General features: G+C 45.7%; 1 protein-coding gene across 3 annotated transcripts in view; it reads left to right on the top strand.

Annotated features, from left to right (window-relative positions):
- CFAP206 (cilia and flagella associated protein 206) overlaps positions 1–24066 on the top strand; it is a 357566-nt gene that overhangs the window by 84331 nt on the left and 249169 nt on the right. The window contains exon 1 of one of the 3 annotated variants that reach the window (XM_069235562.1): positions 10801–10925. The exons of 1 other annotated variant lie outside the window; for it this stretch is intronic. Coding sequence is in view for 1 of the 2 variants with exons in the window: in XM_069235560.1 (XP_069091661.1) it covers positions 11622–11639 (18 nt within the window). In the remaining variant the exon portion in view is untranslated. Of the gene's footprint in view, positions 1–10800; positions 10926–11579; positions 11640–24066 lie in introns of those variants that run through there. One more of the 3 variants, XM_069235560.1, reaches the window with a different exon arrangement.

Genomic DNA, 24066 nt, shown 5'->3' with positions numbered 1-24066 from the left:
GAGGTGGGGGGTGGGGGCACAGGGCCATGTCTAAGGGAGGGGACTACACTACAGAAGCGCCCTGGCCTACTGTCACCCACAGCCCTCCTCCCCCACCCAGACGCCTCAACTGCGCTTAAGGATAGCAGAATGTGCAGATACTCACCCCCTTGTGTCTGCTGTGATGTCCTCAAGCGCCCATCCAAATCAGGGTAGGCCACCGCCAGGATCCGGGACATCAGGGGGGTCAGGGTACGACTGGCACCCCCTCCTAGGTCGGGAGGCCATCCCCAGCAGTGACTCGGCGGTCTTCCTGGTCCCGCGGCGGATGTCCTCCCACCTCTTGCGGCAGTGGGTGCCCCGTCTGACGTGGACCCCCAGGGCCCGGACTTCCTTGGCGATGGCACGCCAAATCTCGACTTTCTGATGGGCGCTGACATATGTGACATGTACAGGGTGGGAAGGAAACATTCATCAGTTTACTGCATGTTAGTTGTGATTGGCCCCCCCTCCCCAACCTTGCCATATGGCACATGCTCTCATCTGTCGTGCGTTGCACTCCTCCATCGCCCCCCCCCCCAACAACTTACATCCACCCCACTCCACACAGGCATCGTCCATTCCATGTGCACCCGGTGTACCTACCTGTTGGTCTGGAGGACCGTAGAGTAACGCATACTGGGGGAGGACTCCATCCACGAGCTTCTCCAACTCTTCAGTCGTGAAGGCAGGGGCCCTTTCCCCAGTCGCAGCAGCCATTGTCACTTCCAGACCGAGGTCACAGCAGCACTTGCAGTATAGGTCCTCTCCTGTGGATGATCAGGTCTCGAGTGATTAAGCAGATAGAAAATGGCGGTCACGCCCGCGGCGGTGCGTACCGCGACCGCCGGCGCACCTCGTAATTGGCTCCTGAAACCCATAGGCTTCAATGTTAACCAATGCGTTTTCGTATAGCGGTCTTCGACCGCCTACCGCCACGGTGTGCCCCGCCAGCGCATTGACCTCACATCCCATTGTCCCACTTCACAGGTCAGGCAGCCGCCATTTCAAGGGCCCACATGGCATAATTTGTACTGCGTCACACAGGCCTAGGCCTTGCATTGCCACACATACACGCCTTTCAATACATAGATAACCGTGTACTATGCAAGTTCTGGTGAACATACCTGTGATTTGCTTGACTCTGTGCTCCATGTTGTCCTTCCTAGGCACCGTCCGCTGGGACTTGCGAGGAGAAGGATGAATCCTCGCGTGTACCGCCCGCTGGTGGATCTGTCGACAATGGAAGAATGCCACATCATCCTACGATACCGACTTGACCGTGCCACTATACATGAACTGTGTGCCCAGCTGGAGCCAGCCCTGATGTCCCCCATCCGCCAACCCACAGGAATTCCCCCTCTGGTGCAGGTGCTGTCAGTCCTCCATTTTCTTGCAAGTGGCTCATTCCAGACAACAGTGGCCATGTCATCTGGAATGTCTCAGCCCATGTTTTCAAAAGTTTTGTCTAGAGTGTTGTCTGCCCTGACGAAACACATGCGGAGTTACATTATATTCCCTGAGGAGGTTGATTTGGCCACTGTGAAGGGTGATTTTTATGGCCTTGGGCATATTCCCAACATAATTGGTGCCATTGATGGAACCCATGTGGCCTTAGTCCCCCCAAAAGACGATGAGCAGGTGTACAGAAACAGGAAGAATTACCATTCTATGAACGTCCAGGTGGTCTGTTTGGCTGACCAGTACATCTCCCATGTGAATGCCAAGTTCCCTGGTTCAGTGCATGACGCGTATGTGATGCGTAATAGCAGCATCCCTCATATGATGGAACAGCTACAGGGACAACGTGTGTGGCTAATAGGTGACTCTGGTTACCCCAACCTGCCTTGGCTATTGACCCCAGTGAGGAATCCCCAGACCAGGGCAGAGGAACGGTACAATGAGGCCCATGGGCGAACTAGGAGGATCATAGAAAGGACCTTTGGGCTCCTGAAGGCCAGGTTTAGGTGCCTGCATATGACAGGGGGATCCCTGATGTACTCACCAAAGAAGGTGTGCCAGATCATCGTGGCCTGCTGTATGCTTCACAATCTGGCATTGCGACGTCAGGTGCCTTTCCTGCAGGAGGATGGTCCAGATGGTGGTGTTGAAGCAGCTGTGGAGCCTGCGGAGAGTGAAGAGGAGGAAGACTCTGAGGACGACACAGACAACAGGGACAGAGTTATCCAACAGTATTTTCAGTAGCACACAGGTAAGAATCACCCACGCCATTTTACTTTTCCTGAAAGCCTCCTGCATCTCAACTTTGTCTATTACCCCCCAGTTCTTTTAAACTGATGTTTGATTTTCCCTTCCCTTTTCAGTGCTGTATGACCCACTGCGTGACTTCTGCTTGGTTAGCCCATGGACTAATGCTTATTGATCTCGGTATGTGTTCAGCACAAAGTTAACAGAACATAATTGATCTGTAATGTGTTATACATTTGTAAATAATACAGGCTGACTCCTGATTGATTTCAGTGCATTGAGTGATTTATTTTTTGTGCTAGATAATGGTACATTATATTAACACGGTGATGGGTGGGGGTGGAGTAATGTCCATGGCAGAGTCCAGTTCTCAGTCTCACAGGTGCATTGTCCATATGCCTGTGGAAGGATGGAGCAGGGGCAGTTCAAGGTTGGACAGGGTGGCAAGGTGGGACAGTGGGATGACTTCAGGGGGGATCTCATGCTGGCGGGGGTCTTGACATCCTACTCTGTCGATTTTTTTGATCTCAGGCTCCTCTTGCGGGGTGGTTGTTCTTCAGCAGGAGGTGGGGTTCTGGTGGCCTGTCGTTGTGGTGGGGCCTCCTGTCCGCTAGCGCCGGCGGAGGTGGTCGGCTGTTCCTGGTCCGGGCTAGTGACAGGGGCCCTGTGTGGTGCCACATGGTCCCGCAACGTGTCTTCTATCCGGTTGAGGGCCTGGACTATGCTCCCCATAGCGGTAGAGATGTTGGTGAGTTGATTGGTGTACCCCATGTAGCGTTCCTCCTGCTGTGCCTGGATCTCCTGGAACCTGGCCAGTACCGTCGCCATCGTCTCTTGGGAGTGGTGGTAGGCTGCCATGATGGTGGTGAGGGCCTCTTGGAGAGTGGGTTCCCTGGGCCTCTCCTCCCCCCCCTGTCGCACAGCAGCCCTCCGAGTTGCCCTGTTTCCCCCGGCCTCTGTCCCCTGGACGGTGTGCCCACTACCACTGCCCCCAGGTCCCTGTTGTTGTTGGGGTGGTGGGTTAGCCTGGGTGCCCTGTAGTGGCAGACACACCGCTGATTGATCTGTCCTAGAGACAGAGGCATGGGCCCGCTGGGTGGGAGCTGTGCTGTTGTTCCCAGAGGGGGTTGGGTCGGCTGTGGCCTGTGGCTGCCTGAGGGGAACCGACTGTCCAGAGGTCCCCGATGGTCCGGGCTGGTCATCAGGTTCCAGGTCGACAGAGCTGCTGTCATCACTGGGGGCCTCTTCCGGGGGGGGGATGGACATTTCTGGACCCTCCTGACCGGTGTGTTGGCGTTCGGGTCCTGCATGGGGTAAGAGAGTATGGTTATTGCTTCTGTGTGTGCTATTGCGTGCGATTTAGGGGTGCCCTTGTCCCCCAGTGCTGGCATTCCCTTGGGGGAGGTGTTGTGGGGGTGTTTGGGGGGGGGGTATGTGCAGTGGTCATGCTTGGGTGATGGGTGTCCATAGTTTGTGGTGGCATGCAGGGGTTGGTGTTGGGTGGGTTGTGCTGGAGAGACATTCTCAGGGAGGATGTGTGCTGGGGGGTTGGGGGTGAGGGTGGGGGTGGGGGTTAGCATGCTGGGGGGGTGAAGTAGTTGAGATTGTACTTACCAGAGTCCATTCCTCCGTGTACTCCAGTGAGGCCATCAGGATGCAGGATGTTTAGTACCTCTTGCTCCCATGCTGTGAATTCGGGGGGAGTGGGTGGGGGTCCCCCGCCAGTCTTCTGCACTGCGATGTTGTGTCGCGAGACCATCGAGCGCACCTTTCCCCGTAAGTCGTTCCAGCGTTTGCGGATGTCGTCTCGATTTCTGGGATGCTGTCCCACCGCGTTGACCCTGTCCACGATCCTTTGCCATAGCTCTGCCTTCCTGGCTATTGTGGTGTGCTGCACCTGTGAGCCGAAGAGCTGGGGTTCAACTCTTATGATTTCCTCCACCATGACCCGGAGTTCTTGGTCCGAAAACCGTGGGTGCCTTTGGGGTGCCATGGGGTGGTGGGGATGAGGTGTGGGGTGGTGTGTGTGGTGATGAGTGTGTTGGTGTGTGGTGCTTTGTGCTTCTATGTGGTGTGTGTGATGGTGTAGTGTGCCTCTGTGTGATGTAGCTCTCTATTCTGTGATGTGTCTCTCTCTCCTTCGTCTCTGATCTTCGGTCGTAGGGGTTTGTGGGTGATGTGGGTGTTTGTTTTATAGTTGCTTGGATGTGTGGGAGTGTTGTTTGTATGTGTATCAGGTGTGTGTATTTCAAATTGTCCAATGTGGTTGTGTTTTGTAATGGTGTGTGTATTTTGACCGCGGCGGTGTGTACCGCCAATGGTATACCGCGGGTGAATGACCGCCGCGTGGATTCGTGGGTCAGAATGGCATGGGCGTGTTTGTGTTGGCGTGGCGGTGGAGGTTTGGTCATCTCCAGTTTTCCGCAGCCCGCTGATGAGGCGGCCTTCCTTGGATGTCGGGTTTTTGGCGGTTTCACAGTTGGTGGTCAGAATGACCGTGGCAGTTTACCGCGGCCGCGGCGGTAGAATGGCGGAGTTCTGACCGGCGGTAAGCGCCTTTTACCGCCAAGGTCAGAATGACCCCCTAAGTCTAATGGCAGGTCGGTAACTTATCCTATGTTTCCAGAGAACCCACAATTGGGTGTGGTTCAATGTTTGAAGTCTTATGAGACTGTTGCTGATGAACTGAGACAGGAATAGCGTGGTCAATTGCTGATTGCATTTCAGAAACCTTTTAAGCCGGTGTCAGCGGCTACTTTAGCCAGATGGATGAGATGTTACTGGCAGAGGCTGGTATTGATATCTGGTTTTGGAGCGCATTCGGCCAGAGGAGCCATGGCTTCAACATTGTATGCCTTAGGGTCCCGTCTAGAGGACATAAGGAAGGCAGCAACTGGTCAGCCAAGTCTACTTTTCGTAAATTCTATCATAAACCAATTGTTGATGTGGCATCTGGGTGGTGATGCAGTTTTAAACAAGCATTATCAGAGCCTCTGGTCTTGACAGAATAAAAATGTTTCTAGCTTATGCGTCAAGATTTTGATGGTTCACATATTATTGAATGTTCTGTTATATGTTCTGTTATATTCTGTATTGGTCACCCACCCTGGTTTGAATTGTTGTTTTGATTCAGTTTGGATTCTGGATTGTATGTTTCTCCTTTGGGGATGTTACGATCATCTTTTCCATTTCAGGGAATGACCAGAAGGCTGGTTGAATTTGGTTTGGTGATCATACACCGGTAGAGGAGGAGAAGAAGTCCAGTTGACTATGATCTTCTTTTTTTCAAGATGGTTGGATGTCTATCCATGTGCAGGTTCCTGTTGGGCTGGTGGGTGTCTGGAACCGTGAGATTTGGACTTTTCAAAGATCCTAGTTGGGATCAGTTTGAACTTTGTTGAGCTAACATTGGCCACAAGGTTTTGGTACCTATGAGACTGTTTACAAAGAAAGAAGACACTATTTGAAGGCAGAGGGTATTTTTACTAAATACTGTATGTTCACGAGTAATGTAGTTTTGTTCTAGTGAACTTTGATTGGCTGCTAAAAAAAATACAGTAAAAGAAAGAGAAAGCATATACTTGCCTCTGTGTCCTTAATAGAATAGAAAATTCTTGATGAGTAAGCTGGCAAATGTTTTTTTTAGCAGCCACAGTGTTTTTTGCATAGTTATGGATTCTCCACTTTTTCCACATATCCCATCATCGGTTGCATAATGTGCCTACAAATGTTGTTTGTAGCTCAAACTGATCAAATGTTACTAAAAACCTGACATCGTGTGTTCCTGTCCATGGCAGGCATACATTTTAGAAGAGGAAAGTGGAACATTTTAAAAATATAATAGGGAGAATGTATTTCCTCCTTTGACTTCCATTTAAGCAGAGGCAATTTCAAGCTGGATACTGCCAAAATAGTGACATTTTTTGTTTAAAAAATAAGGAGTTTCCCACCTGAATCGGGTCTATTGACATGTATGGAGGTACTAAGGAGGTGAAACTTTTCCCCAGACAGTGTCATACATGCCAACATTTATGAAGAGGAAAGTGAGATATTTAAAAATAATAATCAGGAGAATGTATTTCCTCCACTGACTTCTACAGAAGCAGGGGGGATTACAAAAAGGAGACATCCAAAATAAAGCCATTTTGGACTTTAAAAATCAGGAGTTTCCTGTCTGAATCGGGTCTATTGGCATATATGCAGTGTTACAATGAGTATAAATGAAAAAATCAGTGGTTGAAGTGGGGGGGTCTTAGGGCCACGACATGCTCATACTTTTTTGATTTTAGAAAAGCAGGTCCCCTACTTTTTTGTTGAAAGACAATGTTTCGGGACAATTCTGAGCCCTGATATCTTTCACCCGAAATGTAAGGCTGGGAGCCCCCTGTGCTGTGAAACTGAGGGAGCGGCAGACAGCTAAACAAGCCTTCCTGCCATGGTACCTGCTGCCTGAAACAAACTGTGCACAACTGGTCAATCTGCAAGTGTTAAGAGTGTTTGGAAGCAAGTATTCGCTTTAATTGATGGAATCACTTGAAGCTTCCTGATGAAACCAATTTATTCTTTTTGAGGGGAATATTGCAAGGGAGTCACCAGATGAGCTGTGAAGTGTGCGATTTTAAAAGACAGTTTAAAAAAAACTACACAACATATGGTCTGTGTATTACTAAAATCTATATTTTGGAAGCTGTTTTTTTATTTTAAACCGTTTACACATTTTGTATCAGCGTATCATATGCTGTGTGTAATGCAAGTTTCAATCAATGACTTACATACTCACAGTATTTTCTCTCGCAGACTGGGACCCTGTGGTCCACTGCTCCATCCAAAATTCAATTGTGTGGCTCTCTGGTGCAGTGCATTCACTAATATAGATGTCATAGTACACAATAGTGTATTTCCCACTGATTAACATAACATGATTTAATTTTCATTCAAGCTGTGTGTCATTTTATGTATAGTTTTATGAAGGTGAAAGACCAAAAACAGATACAGATTGCTTCGTATTTAGCCACCCATGTGGCCATACCCCCACATGCACTCACCCCGCCCCATTGCGCACATCAGAGTTCCTGTACATTTTATGTCAAGCGTGCAAGTGCTTGCGACCTGTTGTTATCTATCTGTGGGCTTTTAACCACACTCATCTCACGCCCATCACATTCACTCGTTCATGGGCTTGCCATTCAAAAAACCCTTGATGTCATTGGTAAACGCTTCACATTTGTCCCACCCGGGGGGCGTTTTGTTACCACCTTGCAGACTGACTCTTTTACATGGATAATTGCACGATTACCAATATATTTCAGCTGGGGGCGAACTACTGTTTTTTTTTCTTTTATCTCTTCCCTCCGTGCTCTATGGCACTCACAGCCGAAACTCCGTCAGTGGTATTGGAGCACTGGTTCTGTTTTACATACACTTGTAGATACTTTCAAAGTGTGATGGTACAGAAGCTGCTTTGAATCATGATTTGTCTTTTTTATTTAGAGTTATCGGAGGATGTTTAAAATCAGGATTTGTTTGTACCTAGATAATATATTTTCTATTGCGTTGACCTTATGTAATGTTTTTATTATTTTTCTCTTGTGTTCTTTAGAGTGTGAACTCTATGTGTGTCTTTGATTAGTGAATTAACGTGATCTTGGGATTTTAGTGAGTATCTAATGGAATACATACACAGAGTCTCTAAGGCCCTGATTTATACTTTTTGGTGCAAAACTGCACTAACGCAGTTTTGCACCAAAAAGTTTAGCACCGGCTTGCACCATTTCATTGCACCAGCCAGGCACCATATTTATGGAATGGTGCAAGCCGGTGCAAAGGGTAGGCTAGCGTCAAAACAAATGACGTTAGTCGGTGGGGCTGGTGGTATGGAAGAAGGGGGTTTTGCACCAAAAAATGACGTTAGGCAGGTTAGAGTAAAATAAAATGACTCTAACCTGCCTAGATTCATTTTCTGATGCAAAACCATCCATACCACATGACTACTGTCTTAGAAAAGACAGGAGTCATGCCCTCCAGTCAAATGGCCAGCAGAGGGGTCCATGGTCCCCTGGGCATGGCCATTGCACCCAGTGCCATGTAGGTGGCCCATTTCAGGACCCCCAATGGCACTTAAAAAAAATACTTACATGTACTTACCTATACTTACCTGGGATGCGGTCCCCCATCCTCCGCTGTCCCTCTGGTGTGGGTCGGGGTGTCCCTGGGGCCTGTGAAGGGAACCTGTGGGTTTATTCCATGGTATTCCACTAAGGAAATAGGCCCACAGGTCCCCTAACGCCCCTAAGCAAGCTTTGCACCATTTTTTGACCCCCTCCTCCCTCCCATGCGTGATTTTAGCACCAGGAGATAAATATGGCGGTAAGGTCATTGAGTAATTTTTTGCATGGGAACGCCTACTTTGCTTCTCATTGACACAAAGTAGGTTTCCACGTTCAAAAAATGACTTTAACTCCATACATTTTTTGGTTTGTCCTTTTTTGGAGAAGGATGGGTGCAGGTTTACAGAAAACATTTATTGTCTTTCTAGAGAAGGGGCTGTTAATGGGACATCTTGCTTTATGGGGGCGACAATTATTTTGTGTTCACATTTTAGTGACTTAGAATCTAACTTTAGTTGCTCACATTCGACTGTTTATTTACTTTGTGTTGAATCTTGGACTATGACTGTAGATCCAGACACAGACAGAATTGATATATAGGAACACTTCTTCTTTGGGACAAAGATTGTGCTGTGACTGAGTTTTCAGGACCCGGAATTAGCTGCCGTTCAGATTATATCAAGCAGTCAGGCAGCTGTAGTCCTCGTTGCATAAGACATTGCTGGGTTGTTTCTGCTCATGCTTGCTTCCGAGCTAACATCTTGCTCGGTGTGCTTCCAGTAGTAAAAGGGTCTTCCCTGACATTCGAGTGCACAGACACTCGACACCACCCGCTCTTGCATACAAAAGAAATGCAGTAGGCATTCGTTTGCTTTCTGTAAACTGTCCTCTCATTCACCGCAGGACCCCCCCCCCCCATTAACGCCTTTTATGCAGTCACCTAAGAAATGTTCATCTGTAAATGGCACTTTGTCCTCCGTCTGCATCGTTTACACACAAACTGAGCACACTTCAGTTCACTATTTCCAGTCTGGGGGAGCACCTACTTGTCCTCAGACTGACAAATACTGCACAACTAAACCGGCTCTATACGACAGGTGTCTGCCACACATTCTGGGCTGCAGCTACAAGCTCTGCGTACTCACCTACACAGTATCAGATAATGTACATTTTACACTCACTTTTGCTCCTCATATTCTGACCTCTCTCCTACCAGCTTTTCTATTATGTGTACTTCTCCAGGGATTCCCCTTTTCTACTATTTGAATTTGTTTCGTTGAGTAAGTTTCATTCTAATTTGAAGCAGATAATCACTGCCCATGCTGATCAGGTTTGTTACCCAATCTGGCCATGCTCACCCCAGTTTTGGCAGGAGGATCTACCCACTCTACTGTTATTTGTTACTTATAGAGTGCAAACACTTATTCCCAGAGGGTTATCACAGTGCTATATTGCGGCAGTCCCTAAAAATGAAGGTACTAGTCTTAATACAGGAAGAGCCAGGTTGTTAGGTTCTTGCTGAACCTAACATGGTCAGAGGTTAGACGGAGACCCATGGGCATTAGGTTCAAGAGGTGTAATGAAGCTTGAGGGGTCACCCCCCTCAGCAAAGTGGAGGGGTCCTTCCACCTTTGCTGAGGGGTCCTCTTGGCACTCACCCTTGCACTGTAGGGGGTGCGGTACCTTCAGTCCCGGTTCCAAAAACTCTGCTGATGACTTCGAGAGCTTGATGATGTGTGATGACGAGAAAATGACTGGAGAAAATTAGAAAATTAGAAAATAGTTGATGATCATCCAATGACTCTGGGATGGCTTCTACAGTAATCCTCATTGGCTTGGGTATGCCACACCCTCTCAGACCGTATGATCTCTGTAACCAGTCTTATTTCCCTCCCTCAGCATTCTTTTTTAACCTAGACCCTGTGAAAACAGTTGAGTATGCTAATGAGCATCAATAGTGATATTCAGGAGAGTCGCTTAGATAGATTGGTGGCTTAATGATCCTGCTGCTAATATGTATAACCTGTTTTTTCAGCCTGCATATTACTATTGTATTACTCTTGTCTCCCCTCCCTCATAACCTATTTCCAATCTCCTGATTCTCCAGTGCTGCAAGGTCATACTAATGGCAATAGCTTTATGCAAATATCATCACTCCACTGCTTACAACAACAACAAAAAACAAAAGTAAAAAATAGATTTTTAACGCCAAGAGCTCTAGCTTTCACAAATGCGAGGCCGATTGCATTGCAAATGCTTGTTTTAATAATGCACTTCCACCACTGGACAAATCAATTAAGTAATACGATCACAAAATGTGCCACATTTTGTCCCAGTGTCTCTGACTACCCTTATAATGAAAAACTATCCAATAACTCATGAAAGGACGGAAAAATAAAAATATCCACAACGTCGCCTTTAAATGGTTCCAAATCGTTCAGAGTATCTCAGCGAGGTTCCAGGGCAGTCCTTCTTCGAAGGTTTACATTGTTTCCATGTCCGCGTTCGGTTTCCTTGGCGACGATGAGTAGACGTACACGTTGAGGAGAGGAGGGCACAGTACAGGCAAGCGGAATACTCGAAGCAGAGGATGTGAGTACAAACTATACACAACTAGCATAGCTACCGCAAACTATGACTGCCACCACATTACTGAAGGCATCAACGAAACAATTTCTCTTGTCTAAGAATTAAAGATTCTCGTGCTGGTATTTCCTTAAGGATTTCCTTTTCCTAACGTAGGTAGAAGGAGGCTGCGCTTTAATCGCCGTGTCTCAGGAGCAGCCATGTTTTAGTCAGGCAATCTTCGCTACATTAGAAACGCGAATTGTTTAATAAACACATTGACTTTCTTGCACCTAGCCTATTTTAAACCTAACACAGATAGCAAATGTATACCGTAGAAATACTTCATCAGGTTTTAGAAAACCGATTGCATCAAGATGCAAATACAATAAATCACTAGGGCTCGGCCTTTAGTTAAAATTAATTGAACGACGGCAAGCAGAGACAGGACCAGCATGTAGTTGTATGAATAGATTTTTATTTTTATTTTATTTGTATCCATTATTTGGTGATTGGACAGACTTGAGAAAATCAAAGAATATGTATAGTTACCCTTGTATGATGAAAAAAAGAATAAAAAGGCAATCAAGAATGCCTGCGTCTCCAATTCTCTGCTAGCTTTAGGTGAGACATTAAGATCGTGAGAGGAGGGAAGGGAGATGACTAAAACCCTGCGGGCCAGACGTACTTACATTTTAACTACCACGTTTTCAGTTTGCTTACATGCGACAGGTTTCCAAGGTATTCATGAGTAATATTTCAATGCCTTTTGCATGATAGTTTGAGTGACACTTTATCGTAAATGTAAGACAGCTATTGTTAGGTTTCGCCTGCACAGCGCTTGCACTGTGCTTGTGAAATCTATTGTATTCAATATAAATCTTTAAAGGGGCTTGCCTCCGGTCCTTGCTTTTCATCGGTTCCTGTGCTTGCCACTTACTTGAGGGTGCGAGATACACAACTAGTCCAAACGAGTCACAATACAATGTGTTTTTCGTCAAAAATAGTTAGAACCTATATTGTAGAACATATAAAGGAGGAGTATATGGTGAAGGATGAAGGCAGTAATACCTGGCCAACCACGATGATAAAAAGCATGAGTTTATTCCATGGCATTTTTTCTTTAAATTTGACGGTTTATGTTTATCCACATTTCGTTGGGTCAAGAAAAAAAGAAAAAAATTCCAGCCAAACTTCTATGATTTCGCATTAATTAAACAGATTAAGGTGCACCTATAATGGAATGCAGGTCGGGGTTTAGCATTCTAAACAGCCACATGTGGTTTAATACTCTTAAGAAAATATAAGCATCCTTATATTTTGGCCTTTGAAATCAAGATTGCTTACATGGGGAGTCACTCAAAAAAATACATTCTTTCTATTTTTTCTGTTTGAAAAATAGGTACCAACATGAAAATGAAAATGCGTTATTACCCTTCTGTATTTTTGTGTAAAATGAAGAAAAAACAGAAAACTGAGTGTTTTAAATATAGCACATGTTAGAAAACGAGTGGTGGGTGGGTGATCTGGTGTGTCTTAATTATCAGAATCACAATAACAATCATGACGTTGCAGTAACAACTCAGAGATAGGAAACACGAGCTCACGCACTTCAACTAAATGGTTGACTTTTAGCAGTGGCTGCAGGCAGCTTTAGGAGGGAGGGGGGCAGGCGGGAAGCACACACACATACACACACACACACACTCATTCTTTCACACACACGCATGCGCATCCATTAACAACACTCATAACATTCAAACATGCACGCACGCACCAAACATTCATTTTAAAAGTTCACACAAACTCATTCTTTCACACGCACACACGCACATCCATTAACAACACTCATAACATTTAAACATGCACGCACGCACCAAGCATTCATTTTAAAACATCACACACATACACACACACTCATTCTTTCACACACACACGCACATCCATTAACAACACTCATAACAGTTAAACATGCACACACGCACCAAACATTCATTTTAAAACATCACACACACAGTGAGACTGCTGACCCCACCCCACTCTGTGACGAAGTGTCACTGATTGACACTCGCCCTGGGTGCTTCAGGGCTTAAACCTGAAGCGCCCAGGGCGAAGTCAATGGGTGACGCTTTCCTCATCACCCAGGGGAGGGCCTCTAGACACCTTTGCTGAGCCGAGGAGGTCACACCCAGAGGAGCTGTGACCTCCTCAGCCCAGCAAAGTTCAGCTCAGGCAGCCAGGAGTCTGCGCAAATAACACGTCTGCTCCTGGCTGCCTGACCTGAACATTAAGAGTGTCTGTCAGGCTGACCTTTGTTCAGCCTGACAGACACTCTTCATGAGGGGCAAAAGGTGGGGGGGCGTGTCCCCTCCGCCCTAAAGGATGGGCCGCACCTGCTTTTTAGGTTTCACCTGCACAGAGCTTGCACTGTGCTTGCAAAGTCTTTTGCAAATTAAAAAAGAATCTTAAAAGGAGGCTGTTATTTCTTTAGGGGCTTTCTGGGTGAGGGAGTGGTGTCTGGAACACAGGACCTGGAGGATTATTACACCAGAGCAATGCTTACGGGTGAGACTGGTTGAGACTGGTTGCACTTGCTAAGCAGGTGTGATGGTGATGCTCCAAAGCATGTTTCATGGGTACTTGAATATGTATCTTGCCGCTAAGGCAGTGGACAAAAAAATGGCAAAGCTAATAAATTTTGCGTAGGTGAAACCTATTTGCTTTGCCAGTGCTTGTTTTTTCCATAACTACTACTTGTACCCAGGCTTTCTCCTAACCCAAAGATCGCAATGCAGTCAGAGATTCCTTTGACAGTAGCTTCCACTTATATTCTTTTTGCCTTACAAAAAATAAAATATGTTAACGTTATTGATGCCTGCAGAATTAGCCAAACATCATTTTAAGCCGGTGCCACAAAACCAAGAATGTAACTGAGCTGGGCTAAGAATGTTATTTAGAAATAATTATTTGGAGAAACAAAGGAGGAAAAATATACCTCCAAACAAATGCACAGTGCTGCCCCGTTATACCAGGCATACTTATCGTGGTTCTCCACTAACATTTTGCCTTCAACCCTCCTGTTTTGCTGAAATTAAATAAAAAATATTTTTTATATAGAACAATTACTGCCCGAGGGCGGCTAGGCGCTTACTGCTATAGAGAACAAGCCAAAGGATATAGTGGGGATGGAGTTCTAGCACTGGCAGAGAGGAGTTATTGATGAAAAATCCAAGTTTTCAGGACTTTCCTAAAACCTCAGGGATCTGCATGATCTTTTAATTAAAAAGGGAGTGAGTGCCACTTCCTGGCAGTACAGTAAATGAAGCTTTTACGTCCCCAGTGAGCTCTCGTGATCTTGGGAACAATTATATTACACGCGGATAAGGACAATAGAAATCTAGAAGGACGGTACCAAAAACATTTGCCTTTCAGAAATTCTGGCGCATGGCCACAGTGCCTTAAAAGCAATGCAGAGTGCCTTGAACTCAACGCTCTTGGTAGTAGGTAACCAGGGTAGCTGGCTAGGGCTTGAGAGCCCAAGTGGAACTTGGGAATGTTGAGCAGCACTTTGTAGCCCCCCCGAACCTGCCGCTGTTCGATTACATCTCCTCGTCCTTACCTCACATTGCATTCTCAACATGGTACTCTGCTTCTCGAAACCAGGATTTAAGGTACTCTTGTTCATCGGGCCTAACTGGGTCTCTGTAGCCAGTCAGCCTAAACTTATGACTCTGTACCAGTCCGACATAACCAGATATCCAGAGCTGACTGTGTGCTTTTTGGTGCCCTTTTCAGTGAACTCTTTAAATTTACATATCCCTGGTTCTACGAATTGGATTTTTGTTTATCTTGGTCATGATTTATTTATTACAACCTACTCTATTTCCCTAACTTGGTGTGGGATTTCTCTTCTGTTGCATTCTCACTCTATTACTAAGTGCTGCATAAATACTTTACAAATTGCCTTTCAGTTAAGCATGACTGCTCTGTGCCAAGCTACCACAAGGTTGAGCATAGGTTAATTTGGGGTTTGCTTGTTACTTCACCCTGACAAGTATTGTGGTTGCTGCCTGACTAGTGTTTCACTCCCTCCTCTCAACCAGTAGCCCATTTTCTAACATGCTCTTTGGAACATGCTTAATTTTTACAAACCTGTACATTATTTTGGTCCCCAGAATGTCATCTCTTCCCAGTGCTGCAGGGCTCATTTTTACTGCTGCTGGTGCTGTACTGAGGCTGGGGTGTATCTTCTGATTGGTGTGTGCACAGGGCCATTCTGCCACTAAGGTGTCAGCACAACATAAAAGCAGCTGGCTGTGTCAATGACAGACCGTCATCATGTTGTTGTCTGGTTTAATGAGGGCCAGGACCGACTGAGAGCCATGTTAAAGAGGTGCTCTCGTCCAACTCCACTGTTATCCATTCCAATCTGTCATCGGGGTGCACTCAACAGATTTGCAAGGCTCATTCTTCTTCCAAGGGCTTCAGTGACTGCCCTGCTGGAACCTGTAACTAAATACCACTGGCGGTGCTTCTTTGCCTAACCATGTGAACCGGAAGTAAATTAAATCTCTGGAACTGAATTCTGATACGGTACTCCTGTACGGGCTTGTCCGTCCCATAGCAGTTAACAGGACGGTGCCAGGCACATTTGCTACCTTTGATTTAGTTTTACTGACTAAAGTCTGATTGACTTTCCCATGCCTGTTACCAAGCTAACTATAAATCACTTTTCTTACCATCTGATGTCACCAAGCCACCAATGAGGAATCTGAAAATTGACAGAGCCCAGAGTCTAGCCAAATAGGAGAGGGTACACGCTAGCCACAATAACATCCAAGATCCTGCACCATGGCTACTCTGCTACTATGGGGTCGCAAAGTGCTACAACTCCTCTATGCCTGAAGGGGAACGGGCAGGCTCAGGTGCTGGGCAGAAGTGAAAACATGTGCACCCCAGCGTGGAAATACAGTTTGAACTACATGATGGATCCGGAGTGCTTGCTGTTTGTTTCCTGGAGACACGTCTGCTCGCAGGATTCAGGTGGCCGGAGAGGCTGGGCGTGAGCTCAGCAATTGTTTTCTTTTTCAACAGCTCTGCTCACAGCTGGCTGGGCCAAGAGAAACATAACCGAAGTATCAACTAGTTCAAGTTTGTGTGAGTGTGACCACAGCAATGTGTGAGTCACAGGCATTGATGGCTGCATAAAATTGCCTGGCAGCAGAGCACCAGTAGCGGCCAAGCCTGGGTTGATTTAGGTAAATTAAGGTTCAAGTAAATGTAGTGCCTCTGATTTCACAGTGTAGGAGGAGCTCTAATCTTGTGTGACCAAGCATTTTAGTGTGGTGATTCTGACACCGGCACTAAAATGTGCTAGTCTAACCCCTGATGCATGGCACATGTTAGGGCTGCATTTGATGCAACGCAGCCCTGCAACTGAAGTTGCTGTGCTGAATTCCATCAAAGGGAGAGAGCAGAACATTGTTACATTTTAGTAGAACAAAAATATGGCGATGTTTCCTCTCTCCCCTTGCTCTGGGGCACTATAGACACCCTTGCTCCACAAACATACCCCTGCACCATAGTGCAAAGGTGTGTCTATGTTGTCTTTCATAGGTTTTAAACTTAAAGGTGCTGTTTCAGAATACAATTCCATTTCTAGTTATGATATAAAATATTTCAAATGTGTGCTATGCAGTACATGCAAGGTTGGATTAGTTCAATGAAAAAACCTTTTCCCCAGTGTAATACCTGCCTGGAGGAGACCTACATTTTTGGTGTCAAGCCTGCTTACCATTTTCTAGCAGAAGGGGCTTTGTATTAAAATCCTTGTATGGTTGCATGGGAATGCTCATTTAACATCCATGGTATACCCCTTGATGCAAAATAGCACAAAGTAGTGCATAGATCTACTTGGCCTCACTTGTTAGATTGCATCATTTTTGTGATGCAAATCGGTGCACAGTGTTATTACATTTGGACCTGAATGTCTGAAGATCGATATTGTAACATTGTGTGAATTGTGTGAATTTAGATAGTCCCTGTTGCTGTCAGATAAGCTACAGGAAGGTCATGAACCCAGGTACATGATATTTTGTGAGTTTATCAAGTTGAAGCCCAATGCAAACAGAGAATGTTAGGAAATTACCCTTTTTGTACGGTCGCTCTCCGTTTTTTGCTGCCAAGCTTTGCTGTATTTTTTAACTCTGCACACTGGGGTACTATTGGCCAGTCCCCAGTGTATGTGTTCTGGCCCCTAAAACAAGGTGAAATTGGCTAGTCCCCAGTTTGCGTATGTAACTCTCTAATAAGACTATATTATGTGGTTTCAGGGAACTACATCAGTGGCATGTAAACTTTAAAGTCACCTATGGATTGCAGTACATATAATGCCACCCGGCATACTGACAAGGAGAAACTTGGCTTAAGACCTGCACATGTAGCCTGATGGCTGCTGCTTTTAAATCTGCATGCAAACCTGTTAAAATAACCCGCTTAGACAGGAAAGACCCCTACTTTTAAATATTAAATAGGTGAACCCTAAGTCAGCCTTCTATACCACAGGGTAAGGTGCCTAGCATTTGGAAGTGGTAAATGCAAGAATGTAGTTTTGTCATTTTTCTACAGTGAGTAGCCCTGAAGAGCTATTTTCACTGTATAAGGCAGTAGCTGATCCTGTGAAGAAAACTAAACTACAATTAAAATGTAATATTTGCCTACTCTGGTCTTGGACAATCTACATAAGTGATTCACCCACTGTTTTAATATTTATTAAAATACAATTAAAGCGTGTACTTGGATTTTGATACTATAGAGGAAAAGTAGAATTTACAAAGTTGAACTTTGCCTGCCTAAAGCTCCAGTTAGTTATTTGGCATTAGCGTGCCAGTGTGTTTTCCCTTATCAAGGTGCGAAAATCTCTCCAGAGGCAGTGGCATTGGCTTAGGCATTTTGGCAGGATCTCTTGGGGTCAGGAATGTATTTAACTTTAAAGGGACCTGGTGATGGGAAGCCTTTTAATCCCAAGGCACCGTGTTGCCAGTTTGTTACCAGTCAGTTTGGTGTGGTTGAGGAGGAGGGGGAGCTTAGTTCATTAGACACACTCTTGGCTGAATACCAGCCACATCCAAGGTCAGAATGTTTCTGGCGTTTTGGATTTAACTTAACCCAGAATGGTGCACTGTGGGACAGATTGTAAGGCAAAACAGGATTTGCTGCAAAGTGGAAATCTTTCTCCTTGGATACTGTTATTCTCTTTGATTTAGGAGTGGCAAGGAGTCAATCCACCCACTGGCTAATGAATCTTACAAAAGCGGTGCTCTCAGCTAACCAGAACACATGATTGATTGATTGATTGCAATCTTTATTCGATTATAAAAATAATAATCATAAAAGAGAAAAAACACATTAAAACCAAGCACATATTAAAACACGTTTAAAAGTCCCAGCAGGTTGCAATAAATAAATAAATAACCCTGTGATCGCACAGTTCATAAATAAGAACATTGCCCTGTGTTATTATGAATTCATACCCTTGTTTCAGGCCCACACACCCTTCAAAAAGGAAAGAACAGCCAACACCACCGCCTCAGAGTTTAAGGGTTTTAAGAACAGAAAAGCTGTCCTAAACTGCTGAAACCCCCTATCCTTCAGGACTGGCAACAAAAACCTATGTCGTAGAAGGTCATAATGGCTTCAGAAGAGGACAAAATGCTCCAGAGTCTACGGTGAACAGCCATCTCAAGAGCATGCCAACAAAATATTGGGATCATACAGACCTGGAGGAAGACATATGTGAGTGCTAATTGAGCCCATCTGAAACACAGTTAAAAGGGATCTGTCCCAAGGATGCCTAACATAACTAAGATAGGTTTCCAGGCCAGCCACTGTTTTCAATGACAGGACAGGACTGGTAGCAGGTTTCCCAAATGCATAATTTTCCCTTGCCTCCCTTGCTTGAGACAAGAAAGACTCCTTAATTATCTTTCTGTCCCTTTTGATGATACACTCTGGATTGTTAAACAGATCAGGACAACCTAAGGACTGGGTGACAGAATGGATATACTTTAGTCAAGCGATCATAAGGCCAGATGCGCACCCAAGGCAGTCTTCTATAATATCCTTGTTCAGGGCCGTGAAATCCCCACTCCACACCGAGATCCATAATAGCAAAGAGGCTAGTTTCACATGGTCCTCAACAAAATCCAAACCCTGTTCTTCTTAAACAAAGAATGTTGAGCTGGAGGGACCCACACCCAGCAATCTTCTACAGAAGCGGTTCTCCTCAAGTTGCATGGCTCTGCAGTTGCTGACCCCTCAGATGGCAGTTTCGTACATCAGCACAGGAAGACATTTCATTTTATACATCTGCAATAGTGGCTGGACCGGTTTGCTGCCGAGGGTAAGCGCAAATTTAAACAAAGCACAACACATCTGGCTAAAGCGGGTGCATTGATTTGAGAGACAGGGTTGCCAGTTGCCACACTGGTCATTTGTAACTCCTAAATAGGAGAAGGATGTCACCTTGCTTATAGCCATACCCTTGCTGGTTATGGATCTAGTTTTAGAGTTCTGCTTCCTACACACCATGTAATGAGTTTTCGAGGTAGTTGTATCTAACTCCAGCTCATCCATAAAATTGACAAATGAATTGACAAGCGCTTTAAGGCCATTAGCAGTGCAAGACAACAAAACTGCGTTGTCCACATACAACAGTGAGGTTACAAAAGCAGCCTTAACTTTAGGCAGGTCCTTGCCATTTGCGATCCGATGATGTTTAAGTCTGTAAATATATAAATGGAAAAGGATAGGAGCCAGTACGCAGCCTTGTCTGACCCCACGCAGAATCTTAAATGAGTCAGTACATTCTTATCCAGCTTCAACTGCAGACAGTTCCATTCTCTGTAAACTGGCAGCCAAAGGGTTTGTGCTGCAGGTGCTTTGCCTACTTATCCCAAGGACAAAGTAAACATGAAAACGTCTTGCCCTTGACCCCAAACAATATGACCCGGACCTCAATAGGAATTCCACATCCCTGCTTCTGACACATCAAAACTGATGTCAATGGGGAAAGATTGATACTCCACTTCATTAATCCCTGGCCCAGCCTCACTTAGCCCAGCATCTCTTAGCCCATATACTGTCCAAAAATGGGTCAGCATCGCTCAGGAGAGAGAGGAGCCAGTGTTGTCATGTCATCAGGCGCAACTGCAAAAGGCTTCCTGTTGACAATATGTCAGAAACCCCTAGAGACCCCCAATTTACAAGTGGATATTAGTTGCTTCGTTTAAGGCAAATTTCCTTTCCCAAATAGCCTTCTTGTATCCCCTCCTTGCTGCTGCAATGTCCACCTGGTTACAAGGGTTTGAATTTAGAACCTTCCAGAGCTGCCTGTTTGCCACTCTACAGGCCCTATGAAACCAACCCATATATGTAGGTCTCCGCCCTCCACCCATTTCCCTCATGATGACATTGACTGAGGTACTTAAGTTGCTAAAGGCTTGTCACACACTGGTGAGGTCAGTGGGTCGATGGAGAGTAAAGGTTCAAAGATTATGGCGAAGTTAGACTTAGGGTCTGATTCCGTGTCTGGTGGTCGGAAAACCTGACCACCAAACTCGCGATGAGGAGACCACCGGTTAGACCCATTTCAAGTTTTCCACTGGGCTGACCGCCAGAAACCTTGCAGCCCAGTAGAAACTGTGCGGTGGTATGGGACTCGGCTCCACATGGAGCTTAGTCCAGTGCCATTGCACTGGGGGACTGTCTAGGACCCTTGGAATGCGCACTGTCTGCAAAGCAGACGATGACGGTGCTTGGCAATGGTGCTCCTGCAACCCATGGCACTGGCAAAAAGCCTGGCACTGGCTTTCTACCAGCCTTTCCCTGGCGAGGTCCCGACCATGAAAAGACTGGAGGAAAGTGGGGTTGTAATCAGCCAGGTGGCGCTGAGTTCAGTGGTTAGAAGCCTGACCATTGCCATCTCGCTGGGATCCGTGATCCTGGTAGCGGCTGCAGTCCTCCAGCGGTCCAACCTCCAGGGTTGTAATCTGGTGGTCGGACCGCCAGGAGTGCAGAGGGCCGACTGCCACCGCGGGTTTGGCGGTCCTCAGACCACCAAACTCATAAATAGGGCCCTTAATCACTATAGTGGTCAATCTTGGAATCAGAAGACTACACCATTTTGTCATCAAACCCTTATCCTGAGAGGACAGGTCCCTGAGGCCCGGCACCACATTAGGACTATTACTAATAGGGAGTGCCAGCCTATCAGCAATAGAGTTATGGTCACTGTAACACACCTGAAGGACTGAACCTTGGCTGATAATACCTGTTAAGGACCAGGAAGCAAACATAAAATCAATAATGGACCCCTCCCCGTGCCCACAAAAGTGAAATTATGAGATGGCAAATCGGGCCCAGCGGGGACCAAATTGTATAGCCCTGCATGTCCCAGAGCCTTCCATAGCTTTCTCTCCCTATAGTCAAAAGATGAAGAGGAAAACTGGACTTCTCCCTCTGAAAAGGGGTTACTGATGATTTGATTAGAGCCCAACTTAGCATTAAAATCTCCACCCAGGATAATATTTTAATACACTTGAGTAGGCTAAGGTATCTGGCTTCAAGGGTTGATAGTACTTGAAAAAGAACCCCAGTCTGACACCTGGGATCCCCAACTGAGTTGTCAAAATGAACTAAAAAAGTGAAACTCACTAGTAGCTACCACCCAAAGAATCTGGATCCCAGTATGTTAAAATGAACAGGAATAATTCTAAGGTTTGCGGCGATGGAAACAATTATAGTCAGACCTCCTTGAGCTCTATTGCCGAGAACAGGGGTCGCTGTGATATGGAAGCATTCAAAACCCTGTCAGTCTTGGACAGACGTATGAACAAGTCCAGTCCCTCAGGTCTCCACACAGGTCACAGACAGCAGATCAAATCCTCTTAAGTTCTTCCACAGGTCCAGAAAGTGGGGACGTACTGATTGTGAAATGGGAGCATAGCGGACTATACTGCCCAACCAGGATTGCGGCAACAAAGCCTCCAAGACTGAAAAGTGGACCAAGTGTCAGTTGCTAATCTGCCTGGTCTCCTTTGTGACAACAGGGACACACCAAGCTGCAAGAGGTCTTTTTCCTGAAGTGACCTATTGAAGATTGACAACTTGGCATGGGTTGGACAATCATGGTGCCTCTGCTGGAGTGGGTCCTGGCCCCTAAGTGCTGTCCTTGAGATCCTGTGACCCTTAAGCAGAGACCAAGAGGAACCGCTTCAGAAAACATTTAAAATTGACACTTAGAAGGATTTTCGAAGACCTCCAGAGCTTCAGAGGGCCCTTGTAGTAAAGGTGTGCAAATGTGAGAGGACTTTGTTGGATACAGCTTCAGAAGTGCCCCACTGGAGGATTTTGAGCTCCAAAAAAGAGACTAGGAGCCTGATTTAGAACTTAGTGGATGGGTTATTCCATCTCAAACTTGGCAGATATCCTTTCTGCCTTATTACAAAGGCATTATATCCTGTGGCAGATGAGATATGTGTCATTTTTTCCACAAAGTAATCTGTCTAAGTCTAAGTTAGGCCTCAAGTACAATGGTACAAACTTGGTTGAGCGATGGCATGAAAAGTGTCCAGTCAACAAGAGGATGTTGGCAGCTGTGAAATTTGAATTTTACTCACAAGCTTTTCCTGCCAAATCCAATGGCTTCAGCAGGATGTCGCCCAATGGCTATATAAATTTGAGAGAACTTCACTGGATGCAGCCTTCAACCTGGCCCTGTTGGAGGATTTCAGTTTCTATTTCAGAGAGTAAGTTAGGAGGTATAATCCGTTGTGACTGGGACAACCCACTTGGTGCATCTGACCTATGCTCCTTTATGGTTGGCCTGAAATCGTGTCTGTGTCCTTATCAACCACAAACAGTTACTTCTAATTTGTTCCTTACTTTTTCCTGATGCTTTTTGACCTGAAGTTTTAATCATTTTGGTGTAATTTTTCTTGTTATATTTTTGCAGACTTCACTCCTTGATTGCTGCTCAATTTGTTGTATTAACATGAGTAAAAATAAAAGGAAGCAAAAAGGGAGAAAGACATCAATTTACCATTTGCTAGACAGAATGTTAGCAGTGATGAGGAGAAATGTGTGAACTATTTTAGAAAGCTGTACAAAGGTTTTAGTAACTGAAACCAAAGAATTAATGCAGTCTAGCAGTTTAGAAATTCTCACTTCCCCATTTTTTAAATAATTAAGCATTTTTAGGTCTGGGGTTAGCCATACCGTTTCATTTTACTACAAATTATATAAAATATCTACGTATATCCTATACATCCATTAATCTGTTGTTGTGTCATTCACATTTTTCTTCCTCCACCTCAGCATACATTATTGGACTTCAGTCGGATATTGGCTAAAATCACTGTGAGTGACAGCATTCTACTCTTTCACAAAGGGCATATCCTCACAAAGGTGGGCTCTCCACTATCATTGACTGCTATTGGAAAATGTGTTTTCTGAGGCCAAAAAAGATTTTTGTTTAGAGCAAGTGTTTTTTTATTTTTTTTTATTTTTTTTTTAGATTGTCTAGGGCCCGGCAGCTCCTCGAAAATAAAGTTTAACCTGTTCTGTGCCTTGGACGAGATGATCTCGTCCAAGGCTACAGTTCCCCTGTGCCTTGGATGAGATCATCTCGTCCATGGCACAGGGGAACTTGGGGGAGCGCTAGCGCGCCCCCGTGCACCCCCCTCCCCCCCCCCCCAAGCCGGGGATGGAAGGGGAAGACCTTCCTCTTCCACCCCGACCCCCCCCCCCAGCCCCCTCTGTGACGTCAGCGCGCGAGCGCGCGCTGATTAGTCACAGGGGCCTCCCCCATCGCACTGGAAGCAGAGCTTCCAGCGCGATTGAAAGAGAAATGCTAAGCATTTCTCTTTCAATCACGTGGGGGAGGCCCGGAGGGGCTTCAAAGGGAAGGAAATGTATTTCCTTCCCTTTGAAGTCTCTCTGAGGGTTTCAAAAGCCGGATTGCTTGCAATCCGGCTTTTGAAACCCCACTAGACACCAGGGAATTTTTTTTTTTTTACTGATACTGACAAAAGGGAGCGACCTCTTGGGCAAGGGTCGCTCCCAGGGGGGGCATGTTTTTTGGAAGGCCTTTTCTGCCCCCCCTGGGGTC

This window comes from Pleurodeles waltl, chromosome 5 (assembly GCF_031143425.1).
Source record: "Pleurodeles waltl isolate 20211129_DDA chromosome 5, aPleWal1.hap1.20221129, whole genome shotgun sequence".
NCBI classification, from domain to species: domain Eukaryota; kingdom Metazoa; phylum Chordata; class Amphibia; order Caudata; family Salamandridae; genus Pleurodeles; species Pleurodeles waltl.
This window is presented reverse-complemented; position numbering and strand designations above follow the sequence as displayed.